Here is a 13334-nt window from a genome sequence, read left to right as displayed (position 1 = left end):
TTAAAAGAAATGAAGCAGAGGGTGATTTTTATAGAATATTCTGGACAAAGGGAAGAGCATGAAGGAAGTTTTGGCAACATGATATCGCATGGCTCCTGCAAGGAATTATGTATTTGGTTTTCTCAGATCTAGGAATTTCCTTATGGTTTCTGTGTACATTTTGCATTAATAACCTCTAAAGGTACTTTAAAATACACAATTTTGGCCTTCCTGTGTTGCATAACAACAAGCCTTGCCTGAGCTGAGTCAGATCCACAGAAGCTTGAACAATAGCTGTAGCCCGAGCAGGCTGTGGGGCAGCTTTCTGTCATCTATGTGTGCCCAGGAGGGTGTCGTCTTCACACCATCACACAGCTAGCAGAAACCATCTCTATCACATCAAAACTTTAGCCAATTGTGATACTATCTGTACACACACATCACAAGAGATGGAAACAGGCTCTATAAAGAGCCAGAGAAATTGACCATCTTCACTGCTGGCTGTAGCTTCACTGCCCCCACAAATATTACACAGAAATAAATAGTAGAGTGGAAAGCAGACATAGTCTTACCAAAAGGATTGAAACTCTAATGATGTCTGAAGTTCAATTATGACACAGTGCTGATAGCTTGGACACAGTTTCTTTAAAACCTTTGTTCAAGTCATAGTCGTACCTTTTAGAAATAAGGCACAAACAATATCCAACCCAACCCATCCCTCTGGGCTAGAGTCCCAAAGAGAAATAAGGGATACACCTGACCTGCAGTAAGGAAAGCAGAACCCAGTCTCTGAGGTGGTGAGGCCCACCCAGTGCTCAAAGGTGCCATTGTTTTGCTCCTCTTTATAAAGGGAGTTGCCACGTTCCTCCTAGCACACAGCTGGGAGTGACTCCAGAGCCTCCAGCAAGATGCTGCTGATTCTGCTGTCAGTGGCCCTCCTGGCCCTGAGCTCAGCTGAGAGTTCAAGTGAAGGTAAAACAGAAGGGGGAAAAGATGCGGTGACTGCTTGGGACTTAGGAGGTGACAGTGGTAATTATGGGGAAGAGAGGAGAATGAAAACACAGACGGGGCTGCAGAGTTTTCATGCCTAGGATCGGGAGACCTGTTGTGCCCTCATTCCACACTAAGGACTTCTAATTTATTTAATGTACAATGAAAATCCAATAACGAATTTGTTCCAGGGGAATGAGAAGGTAAGATTTGAATTTATAGAGATAGAACTGTGCTGTGAAGGCTGCAGTGGAGAATGCAAGGCAGATTCAGGGAAGTCCAGCTGTGAAGATCCTATACTGATCCCAGTAAGTACACAGGGATGATGGTGGTCTTGCTGTACAGTTGGCATTGATGATAGAGACACATACACATCAGAGATACTGCAGAGACAGAACTGGATAGAACACTTGTCTCTGTCTAACTAAAGATGTAGAAATATCAGAGCCAATCATTATAATTTTTCTCACTCCTACATGCAGTATTTCAATGTGCTGGGAGTGGAATGGGTTAGATTGTATTGAAATGATTACTTCTGGTTACCCCTATTGAGAAAGCATGTGTACATATGCAATATATTAAAAGGAGATGGAGGGCATAAGAACACCAAAATATCGCATTGAAGTACCTGGCATGCATAAACTAAATTAGCATTAAGTCTTGAGGGATGCTAAGGAGGAAAAAAACGGGCTGTTCTATGTTGAACTCATTGCTGTTGCTCTGTGTGGTAACAACCCTGCCTCCTCTTACACCTTCCACCCCTTCCAGCAGCTTCACAGATGGTGGCTGATGAGTTAACCTAGGGGATGCATGGGGTGTGGTGAGAAGACAATTTTCCCTGTAGAACACTTGTGAGTCTTGAAAGATTTGAGATGTAACATTTCCCATCATTCTGTGCTTCTCTTCTAGATGTCAGCCAGGAAGAATCTCTCTTCCTAATATCAGGTAAATCCCAATTCATTCTCAATCTGTTTTGACTCCCTTTTTCTGCTTACAAATGGATCAGTTCTCCAGTGTCTTCTTATCAACACTTTCCTTTCAGGAATTGATTAATGTTATTGCCCCTAATGATATAGGCAATCTTCATGCAAACTTGATTCTGGGGACCATGAGCAGACCACCAAACTGAATTCAGAGATGCTTGGCTTAGATGACAGCAGGAGTGGGTTGACATCCCCCTGGCCAGGAGTGCCTCCTGGGAGATGACAGACAAACGGCCAGTGTCCTTATTCTGACTCCTCCTTAGACTCAGAGCCCCTCAACTGCTTCCTTTTCCCCCAGTGTTCCACTCCAGAGTTCTAGGGTTTCACTGAAAATGCAAAGAAATTAGTGTCTGGGTCTCATTTTTGTGCATTTCCCCATTTAGCTCCATTACTGTAAAAATTTGCGGCAACTATTCAGTGAATGCCGTGTGTCCCCCACCTCCTCCAGGAAAACCAGAAGGACGACACCCACAAGGAGGAAACCAGTCTCAAGGTCCCCCACCTCATCCAGGAAAGCCAGAAAGACCACCCCCACAAGGAGGCAACCAGTCCCAAGGTCCCCCACCTCATCCAGGAAAGCCAGAGAGACCACCCCCACAAGGAGGAAACCAGTCCCAAGGTCCCCCCCATCGTCCAGGAAAGCCAGAAGGACCACCCCCACAGGGAGGAAACAAGTCCCGAAGTGCCCGATCTCCTCCAGGAAAGCCACAAGGACCACCCCCACAAGGAGGCAACCAGTCCCAAGGTCCCCCACCTCATCCAGGAAAGCCAGAGAGACCACCCCCACAAGGAGGAAACCAGTCCCAAGGTCCCCCCCATCGTCCAGGAAAGCCAGAAGGACCACCCCCACAGGGAGGAAACAAGTCCCGAAGTGCCCGATCTCCTCCAGGAAAGCCACAAGGACCACCCCCACAAGGAGGCAACCAGTCCCAAGGTCCCCCACCTCATCCAGGAAAGCCAGAGAGACCACCCCCACAAGGAGGAAACCAGTCCCAAGGTCCCCCCCATCATCCAGGAAAGCCAGAAGGACCACCCCCACAGGGAGGAAACAAGTCCCGAAGTGCCCGATCTCCTCCAGGAAAGCCACAAGGACCACCCCAACAAGAAGGCAACAAGCCTCAAGGTCCCCCACCTCCTGGAAAGCCACAAGGCCCACCCCCAGCAGGAGGCAATCCCCAGCAGCCTCAGGCACCTCCTGCTGGAAAGCCCCAGGGACCACCTCCACCTCCTCAAGGGGGCAGGCCACCCAGACCTGCCCAGGGACAACAGCCTCCCCAGTAATCTAGGATTCAATGACAGGTATGATTCCACTTTATTCTTCATCAGGACTCTAATTGCTACAGTTCTCCAACTTTATTGTGCCAATGAATCAACTAAAACCCATTGACATTGTATTGTCCTAGAACCCATTTCTAAAGATTTGTATTCAGATACTCTGGAATAGGGTAAGGGGACCCTGTATTTCTAACAAAATCTTTAAGGAATTCTGATGTTGAGAAACAACATACCATACGATCTGTCTTAAATTGTGTTGGCAATGAGGAAGTAGTACCATGTTCATTCTTGGCGCTCTGTTTTCTATCCACTAACTCAGAGACCTCCCATTTAAAGTTTTCACCTGAGCACCATTTGCTCAGTCCTGCCTCACACCAGCCTCTCGAGTCCAGTATTCCTGCCAAATGGTCCCTGATCTTTCAGCAGCTAAATGGCATCTCACTTTTTAGATACTTAACTTTTCAATACGTACATGATTAAGCTAACAAAAAATATCTAATGGAATGGAAAAATATGAAGCTAATTTTAAAGGCATAACTCATCCTATCCACCTTCCTTCCTTCAAAAAGCTCCCACTGTTAACCTTATGGGATCTTTTCTTTGAAATATTTATGTGTGCATAGACATATAGCATTCTTTTACCCTACCACTAATGCCATAACTTATATGCAGGTATATATGTTAGTCATTTAAAAAATACATTTTTTTGAAAAATTTCCACATCAGTTTATAAAGGTCACTACATATCTTCAGTGGTTTTCTGTTTGCTTTTACATTTTTATACTACTCTATTGTGTAGCTGTGCCATGATTTCGTTAACCAATCCCTGTCACTGGACACTGAGGGTGGTTTTAGCTTCTCAGTATTATAGAATATGTTCCAGTTACCATCTGTGTAAATATATCCCTGAACAAATTCAACAGCAATGAGTCATAGCAACCTAAGGATGATCTTTTCTCTTCATCTTCTAAGCCACAATTTGGAGCACACTGTGTGTAAGGGCATCAAAAGAGTGAACACAGAAAAAATCAGGAAGGAACACAGGAGGTTGAAGGGATAGGGGGAGAGAGGATGGGCTCTCATGTACTCTACTGCAGTAACACCGGTGAGGAATTAGACATTTCCTGCCATGTCAAGTCTGATCTATGAACTTGCTTGTTTGTTTATTTCAGGAAGTGAATAAGAAGATATCAGTGAATTCAAATGATTCAATTGCTACAAATGCCATGACATTGGAACAAAGTCATCATAGCTCTAACTTTAATATACTAATAAAATAATCAGCTTGCAATTTCTCATTGTGGTGTTCTTTCTCAGTGTTTGTGAATGTGGAGTGTGAGGACCAAGAACACATTATAAGAACATCTAGGACCCCTTCTGTCTGATGCTTCCAGGGAGTTTCCTTTCTCTTTAATCCTAACTTAGCCAGCTGCCATGAAAAATGTTTTACTGTTTATCTCTTTCCCTGACTTCAAATTTTTTTTCTTTTTCTGAGATGGAGTCTTGCTCTATCACCTAGTTGGAATGCAGTGGCGCGATCTTGGCTAACTGCAACCAGCACCTCCTGGGTTCAAGCTATTCTCCTGCCTCACCCTTCACAGTAGCTGGGATTACAGGTTCCCACCATCACACCTGGGTAATTGTTGTAATTTTAGTTGAGATGCATTTTCACCCTGTTGGCCAGGCTAGGCTAGAAATTCTGACTTCAGGTCATCCACTTGCCTTGGCCTCCAAATGTGTTGGGATTACAGGCATAAGCCACCACACCTGGCACTTCCCTGACTTCTACAGCACAAATTGAAAATCTAAAATTATTTTCAGATTGTTTACTGATATTCCAGTAATTTTAAGGACAAAAACCACAACAAATGGAAAATAAGTCACAGAAGCTAAAAGAAATCCTTATAATTTCTAAGAAACTGAGTTTGGTTTCAAGGGAATGAACAGGGTTCTATGCTTCTTATTCCCAGAACCCTCTCTATCCCATTGACCCTATTTTAACAGTGATCACTTCCCTCCCTCCCTATGTTCCTCACCTTTCTTTAATGAAACCTGAATGGATTTCATCAAGGAGGCAGCGTGACTTTTAGGAGCAAAGAATTGGGACACTCTCAGATTTTAGTTAAGACATAACTCTTTCTTGCTAGCTCTGAACTCTTAAAAAGCTACTTGGTCTCTCAGAGCTTCATTCCTCATCTACAATGAGAAGAATCATAACAACTACCTTAGGGTATGGAGACTATTCAGATAACATACATACCAAAAACCTTGCAGAGATTGGCATGTCTGCTTCTCAAGCAAGGAAGGTTCAATATTAGAAAACTGCCCCTGTGCCCACCGATAGCCTCAGATAATTCACTATGAATTTCAGAAATTTCAGAATAGAAGGATCTCACTGTAACCACCACCAAGTTGAGCAACCCACATTCAGTTCAATCCCGGTTCTCTGACTTCTCTCCTATTATCATAGTTGAAGCCTCCCTACCCCTATCTCTTACCTTTCCTCTTGATTCTGAACCACATTACCCAATCAAGGATTTTGCTTCTGCATGTGACCCTTTTGTCTCCTGATTCTTACATCTATGCTCTATGGGATTACTTCAATCAGCAAAAGCCTGCTGAAACATCACCCATTTCTACAGAGGTTTTGCTAAGACTCTTAGTGTTTCTTTCCTACCCTATTATTTGCCTGCCATTTTTATTGCAAAAGTTCTTGAAATGTATGTATGTGATTATTTCCCCATCCCCTCCCTTCCATTTTCTTTTTAAACACACACTAAAGATGCTTTTGTTCTTTCCACTCCAAGTCTGTCAAGGTCATCTACTGCCTGCATTCCACTCATTTCAGGAATCGATTATCAGTCCTGCATCTCCTGTGACCCCTTGGCAGTTTAACACCATTGATCCTACAATTCTTTTGGGAACACTCTATCAATCTTTCCAGGAACCTCCCACTCTCTCCTCGGGTTTCTCCTACCTCTGCCTCTTCCCTCCTGTAACTACAAAGTTACTCCTCTTCCAACCTATTAGGTCTTGGTAAATTATTCATCTAATTAATTAAGGAAACTAGGATTTATTCTAGACTCTTCTCTTTTCCTCTTCCATCACATTACATCTAGTCAAATCAGCTATGTTATCATTGTGAAATTCAAGCTTCAAAACAATTTCCTACTGCAGCCAGTTTCATCACTTTCATCTCTATCAGCCCCTCTAAGCAAGCCTCATCTGCAGTTTACACCAAATAGTTCCATTTATTTCCCAACAATCAATTACCCACCTTGGCCATTTAAAAATTATATTACTTTTCTATGTTTTCCAGTTGATGGCCACACTTTTACTCTCTAAGAACAAAATGCTAATTTTTAACTATGCTAAAGTCCTATGTATTGAGCCCTAACTATCTCTGGAATTGGTGGCTGCTCTATACCTAGTTCATTCTGCTGTGGCCACACTGGTCATTGCCTCTTCTTTTTAATGGTGAGGATGGGGGAGCAGTATGCCTAGAGTTTCTGTTAATTTTAAAAATGTTTATTTGCACAAATGTATGTATTACAAGTTTGGTTTTGTTAAATAGATTACATAGTGCTTAAGCCATGACATTAGGGTATTCATTATTCAATAACAAAATCTGCATTTATTAATTAATATCCTACTACTCAACTGCTCAAGTGTGGCAAGTGCCTCCCCAACTTCCCAGTCTTCATTGTGTATTATTTCACTCTCTTCATCTGTGCAAACACATTCTTTAGCAACCACTTACAAGTGAGAGCATGTTATATTTCATTTTCTGTATCTAGCCTGTTTTGCTTAAGAAAATGACCTCCAGTTCCATCCATACTGCCACAAAATATGTGATTTCATTCTCTCTTTATGATTGAGTAGTATGGCATTGGGTATATATAATTACATTTTTAATCAAATCATTCATTAATGGACACTTAGGTTGATTCAATATCTTTGTTCCTGTGAATGTTGCTACAATAAACATACAGGTCGAGGTATGTGTTTGATACATTGACTACTTTTCCTTTGGGGAGATACCCAGTTGTAGGATTGCTCAATGCAAATGTACTTCTAGTTTTAGTTCTTTGACAAATCACACTGTTTTCCATAGAAGCTGTACTAATTAACATTCCCACCAGGGGTGTATAAGAGTTCTCCTTTCTCCATATCCTTGCCAACGGCTGTTATTTTTCACGCTTTTAATCATAGTCATTCTGACTGAGGTAACATGATATCTCTTTGTGGCTTTCTTTTCTTTTCTTTTTTATTATACTTTAAGTTCTGGGATACATGTGCAGAAGGTGCAGGTTTGTTACATAGGTATACACGTGCTGTGGTGGTTTGCTGCACCCATCAACCCATCATCTAGGTTTTCAGCCCGGCATGCATTAGATATTTCTCCTAATGCTATCCCTCTTGCCTCCTGCTCCCCGACATCCCCTGGTGTGTAATGTTCCCCTCCCTGTGTCCCTGTGTTCTCATTGTTCAACTCCCACTTATGACTAAGAACATGTGGTGTTTGGTTTTCTGTTCCTGCATAGTATTCCAAGGTGTATATGTGCCACATTTTTTTTATCCAGTCTGTCATTGATGGGCATTTCGTTGGTTCCAAGTCTTTGGTCTTGTAAATAGTGCTGCAATAAATATACGCGTGCATGTGTCTTTATAGTAGAGAGATTTATAATCATTTGGGTATATACCCAGTAATGGGATTGCTGGGTCAAATGATATTTCTGATTTTAGATCCTTGAGGAATTGCCACACTGTCTTCCACAATGGTTGAACTAATTTACACTCCCACCAGCAGTGTAAAACTGTTCGTATTTCTCCACATTCTCTCCAGCATCTGTTGTTTTCTGACTTTTTTTTTTTTTTTTTTTTTTTTTGGAGACAGAGTCTGGCTCTGTCACCTAGACTGGAGTGCAGTGTCCTGATCTCAGCTCACTGCAACCTCCGCCTCCTGGGTTCAAGTGATTCTCCTGCCTCAGCCTCCTGAGTAGCTGGGATTACAGGTGCATGCTACCGTGCCTGGCTAATTTTTGTGTATATATATATATTTTTTTTGACAGAGTTTTGTTCTTTGTTGCCCAGGCTGGAGTGCAATTGTGGGATCTGGGTTCACTGCAACCTCTGCCTCACGGGTTCCAGTGATACTCAGTCTCCTGAGTAGCTGGGATTACACTCATACACCAACATGCCCAGCTAATGTTGTATTTCTAGTAGAGACAGGGTTTCACCATGTGGGTCAGGCTGGTCTCAAACTCCTGTCTTCAAGTGATCTGCCCATCTCGGCCTCCCAAAATGCTGGGATTACAGGCATGAGCTACTGTGCCCAGTCTGTTTCCTGACTTTTTAATAATCACCATTCTAACTGGCATGAGATGGTATCTCATTGCGTTTTTGATTTGCATTTCTGTAATGATCAGTGATGATGAGCTTTTTTCATGTTTGTTGGACACATAAATGTCTTTTTTGAGATATGTCTGTTCATATCCTTCACCCACTTTTTGATATGGTTGTTATTTTCTTGTCAATTTGTTTAAGTTACTTGTAGATTCTGGATATTAGATTTCATTAGATTGATAGATTGCAAAAATTTTCTCCCATTCTGTTGGTTGCCTGTTCACTCTAATGATAGTGTCTTTTACTGTGCAGAAGCTCTTTAGTTTAATTAGATCCCATTTGTCAATTTTGGCTTTTCTTGCAATTGCTTTTGGTGTTTTAGTCATAAAGTTTTGCCCATGCCCATGTCCTGAATGGTATTGTCTAGGTATTCTTCCAGGGATTTTATGGATTTGGTCTTACATTTAAGTCTTTAATCCATCTTGAGTTAACTTTTTTAAATTATTATACTTTAAGTTCTAGGGTACATGTGCACAATGTGCAGGTTTGTTACATATGTATACATGTGCCATGTTGGTGTGCTGCACCCATTAACTCGTCTTTTACGTTATATTTCCTAATGCTATCCCTCCCCCCTCCCCCCACCCCACAACAGACACCAGTGTGTGATGTCCCCTTCCTGTGTCCAAGTGTTCTCATTGTTCAATTCCCACCTATGAGTGAGAACATGTGATGTTTGGTTTTTTGTCCTTGCGAGAGTTTGCTGAGAATGATGGTTTCCAGATTCATCCATGTCCCTATAAAGGAAATGAAGTCATCATTTTTTATGGCTGCATAGTATTCCATGGTGTATATGTGCCACATTTTCTTTTCTTTTCTTTAATTATTATTATACTTTAAGTTTCAGGGTACATGTACACAATGTGCAGGTTAGTTACATATGTATACATGTGCCATGCTGGTGTGCTGCACCCATTAACTCGTCAGTTAGCATTAGGTATATCTCCTAAAGCTATCCCTCCCCCCTCCCCCTACCCAACAACAGTCCCCAGAGTGTGATGTTCCCCTTCCTGTGTCCATGTGTTCTCATTGTTCAATTCCCACTATGAGTGAGAATATGTGGTGTTTGGTTTTTTGTTCTTGCAATAGTTTACTGAGAATGATGATCTCCAATTTCATCCATGTCCCTACAAAGGACATGAACTCATCATTTTTTATGACTGCATAGTATTCCATGGTGTATACGTGCCACATTTTCTTAATCTAGTCTATCGTTGCTGGACATTTGGATTGGTTCCAAGTCTTTGCTATTGTGAATAGTGCCGCTATAAACATACGTGCACATGTGTCTTTATAGCAGCATGATTTATAGTCCTTTGGGTATATATCCTGTAATGGGATGGCTGGGTCAAATGGTATTTCTAGTTCTAGATCCCTGAGGAATCGCCACACTGACTTCCACAAGGGTTGAACTAGTTTACAGTCCCACCAACAGTGTAAAAGTGTTCCTATTCCTCCACATCCTCTTCAGCACCTGTTGTTTCCTGACTTTTTAATGATTGCCATTCTAACTGGTGTGAGATGGTATCTCATTGTGGTTTTGATTTGCATTTCTCTGATGGCCAGTGATGGTGAGCATTTTTTCATGTGTTTTTTGGCTGCATAAATGTCTTCTTTTGAGAAATGTCTGTTCATGTCCTTCACCCACTTTTTGATGGGGTTGTTTGTTTTATTCTTGTAAATTTGTTTGACTTCATTGTAGATTCTGGATATTAGCCCTTTGTCAGATGAGTAGGTTGCGAAAATTTTCTCCCATTTTGTAGGTTGCCTGTCCACTCTGATGGTAGTTTCTTTTGCTGTGCAGAAGCTCTTTAGTTTAATGAGATCCCATCTGTCAATTTTGGCTTTTGTTGCCATTGCTTTTGGTGTTTTAGACATGAAGTCCTGCCCCATGCCTATGTCCTGAATGGTAATGCCTAGGTTTTCTTCCAGGGTTTTTATGGTTTTAGGTCTAATGTTTAAGTCTTTAATCCATCTTGAATTAATTTTTGTATAAGGTGTAAGGAAGGTATCTAGTTTCAGCTTTCTACCTATGGCTAGCCTCTTTTCCCAGCACCATTTATTAAATAGGGAATCCTTTCCCCATTGCTTTTCTCAGGTTTGTCAAAGATCAGATAGTTGTAGATATGCGGCATTATTTCTGAGGGCTCTGTTCTGTTCCATTGGTATATATCTCTGTTTTTATACCAGTACCATGCTGTTTTGGTTACTGTAGCCTTGTAGTATAGTTTGAAGTCAGGTAGCGCGATGCCTCCAACTTTGTTCTTTTGGCTTAGGACTGACTTGGCGATGCAGGCTGTTTTTTGGTTCCATATGAACTTTAAAGTAGTTTTTTCCAATTCTGTGAAGCAAGTCATTTGTAGCTTGATGGGGATGGCATTGAAATTACCTCGGGCAGTATGGCCATTTTCATGATATTGATCCTTCCTACCCATGAGCATGGAATGTTCTTCCATTTGTTTGTATTCTCTTTTATTTCATTGAGCAGTGGTTTGTAGTTCTCCTTGAAGAGGTCCTTCACATCCCTTGTAAGTTGGATTCCTAGGTATTTTATTCTCTTTGAAGCAATTGCGAATGGGATTTCACTCATAATTTGGCTCTTTGTTTGTCTGTTATTTGTGTATAAGAATGCTTGTGATTTTTGTACATTGATTTTGTATCCTGAGACTTTGCTGAAGTTGCTTATCAGCTTAAGGAGATTTTGGGCTGAGACAATGGGATTTTCTAGATATACAATCATGTCATCTGCAAACAGGGACAATTTGACTTCCTCTTTTCCTAATCGAATATGCCTTATTTCCTTCTCCTGCCTCATTGCCCTGGCCAGAACTTCCAACACTATGTTGAATAGGAGTGGTGAGAGAGGGCATCCCTGTCTTCTGCCAGTTTTCAAAGGGATTGCTTCCAGTTTTTGCCCATTCAGTATGATATTGGCTGTGGGTTTGTCATAGATGGCTCTTATTATTTTGAGATATGTCCCATCAATACCTAATTTATTGCGAGTTTTTAGCATGAAGTGTTGTTGAATTTTGTCAAAGGCCTTTTCTGCATCTATTGAGATAACCATGTGGTTTTTGTCTTTGGTTCTGTTTATATGCTGGATTACATTTATTGATTTGCATATATTGAACCAGCCTTGTATCCCAGGGATGAAGCCCTCTTGGTCATGGTGGATAAGCTTTTTGATGTGCTGCTGGATTTGGTTTGCCAGTATTTTATTGAGGATTGTTACATCAATGTTCATCAAGGATATTGGTCTAAAATTCTCTTTTTTGGTTGCGTCTCTGCCAGGCTTTAGTATCAGGATGATGCTGGCCCCATAAAATGAGTTAGGGAGGAGTCCCTCTTTTCTATTGATTAGAATAGTTTCAGAAGGAATGGTACCAGTTCCTTGTTGTACCTCTGGTAGAATTCAGCTGTGAATCCACCTGGTCCTGGACTCTTTTTGGTTGGTAAGCTATTGATTATTGCCACAATTTCAGAGCCTGTTATTGGTCTATTCAGAGAGTCAACTTCTTCCTGGTTTAGTCTTGGGAGGGTGTATGTGTCAAGGAATTTATCCATTTCTTCTAGATTTTCTAGTTTATTTGCACAGAGGTGTTTGTAGTATTCTCTGATGGTAGTTTATATTTCTGTGGGATCGATGGTGATATCCCCTTTGTCATTTTTATTGCGTCTATTTGATTCTTCTCTGTTTTCTTCTTCATTAATCTTGCTAGCGGTCTATCAATTTTGTTGATCCTTTCAAAAAACCAGCTCCTGGATTCATTAATTTTTTGAAGTGTTTTTGTGTCTCTATTTCCTTCAGTTCTGCTCTGATTTTAGTTATTTCTTGCCTTCTGCTAGCTTTTGCATGTGTTTGCTCTTGCTTTTCTAGTTCTTTTAATTGTGATATTAGAGTGTCAATTTTAGATCTTTCCTGCTTTCTCTTGTGGGCATTTAGTGCTATAAATTTCCCTCTACACACTGCTTTGAATGTGTCCCAGAGATTCTGGTATGTTGTGTCTTTGCTCTCGGTGGTTTCAAAGAACATCTTTATCTCTGCCTTCATTTCGTTATGTACCCAGTAGTCATTCCGGAGCAGGTTGTTCAGTTTCCATGTAGTTGAGCAGTTTTGAGTGAGTTTCTTAATCCTGAGTTCTAGTTTGATTGCACTGTGGTCTGAGAGGCAGTTTGTTATAATTTCTGATATTTTACATTTGCTGAGGAGAGCTTTACTTCCAAGTATGTGGTCAATTTTGGAATAGGTGTGGTGTGGTGCTGAAAAGAATGTATATTCTGTTGATTTGGGGTAGAGAGTTCTGTACATGTCTATTAGGTCTGCTTGGTGCAGAGCTGAGTTCAATTCCTGGGTATCCTTGTGAACTTTCTGTCTCGTTGATCTGTCTAATGTTGACAGTGGGGTGTTAAAGTCTCCCATTATTATTGTGTGGGAGTCTAAGTCTCTTTGTAGGTCACTCAGGACTTGCTTTATGAATCTGGGTGCTCCTGTATTGGGTGCATATATATTTAGGATAGTTAGCTCTTCTTGTTGAATTGATCCCTTTACCATTATGTAATGGCCTTCTTTGTCTCTTTTGATCTTTGTTGGTTTAAAGTCTGTTTTATCAGAGACTAGGATTGCAAACCCTACCTTTTTTTGTTTTCCATTTGCTTGGTAGATCTTCCTCCATCCTTTTATTTTGAGCCTATGTGTGTCTC

The 13334-nt window shown here is 41.2% G+C and overlaps 2 protein-coding genes across 4 annotated transcripts in view; one reads left to right on the top strand and one right to left on the bottom strand.

Moving 5' to 3' along the window:
• The window catches only part of SMIM10L1 (small integral membrane protein 10 like 1), a 251598-nt gene that overhangs the window by 110693 nt on the left and 127571 nt on the right, over positions 1 to 13334 (bottom strand). The window lies entirely within an intron of this gene.
• Positions 844 to 4598, top strand: LOC101140583 (basic salivary proline-rich protein 4). The gene is made up of 4 exons (XM_019038577.3): positions 844 to 951; positions 1879 to 1914; positions 2401 to 3251; positions 4400 to 4598. Exons 1-3 carry the CDS (start codon positions 888 to 890, stop codon positions 3231 to 3233), a joined length of 933 nt encoding a protein of 310 aa, XP_018894122.3. The 5' UTR covers positions 844 to 887; the 3' UTR covers positions 3234 to 3251; positions 4400 to 4598.

The sequence above is a fragment of the Gorilla gorilla genome, chromosome 10 (assembly GCF_029281585.2).
Source record: "Gorilla gorilla gorilla isolate KB3781 chromosome 10, NHGRI_mGorGor1-v2.1_pri, whole genome shotgun sequence".
NCBI lineage: Eukaryota > Metazoa > Chordata > Mammalia > Primates > Hominidae > Gorilla > Gorilla gorilla.
Note: the sequence above shows the minus strand (reverse complement) of the source record. Positions and strands in the feature narration are given on the sequence as shown.

Bases quoted from the DNA above. Each gene is read 5' to 3' on its own strand.
- LOC101140583 (XM_019038577.3), top strand. From the start codon at position 888: ATGCTGCTGATTCTGCTGTCAGTGGCCCTCCTGGCCCTGAGCTCAGCT. The intron at 952-1,878 runs GTAAAACAGAAG...CTTCTCTTCTAG, and splicing joins AGCTGAGAGTTCAAGTGAAG to ATGTCAGCCAGGAAGAATCT. The intron at 1,915-2,400 runs GTAAATCCCAAT...CACCTCCTCCAG, and splicing joins ATCTCTCTTCCTAATATCAG to GAAAACCAGAAGGACGACAC.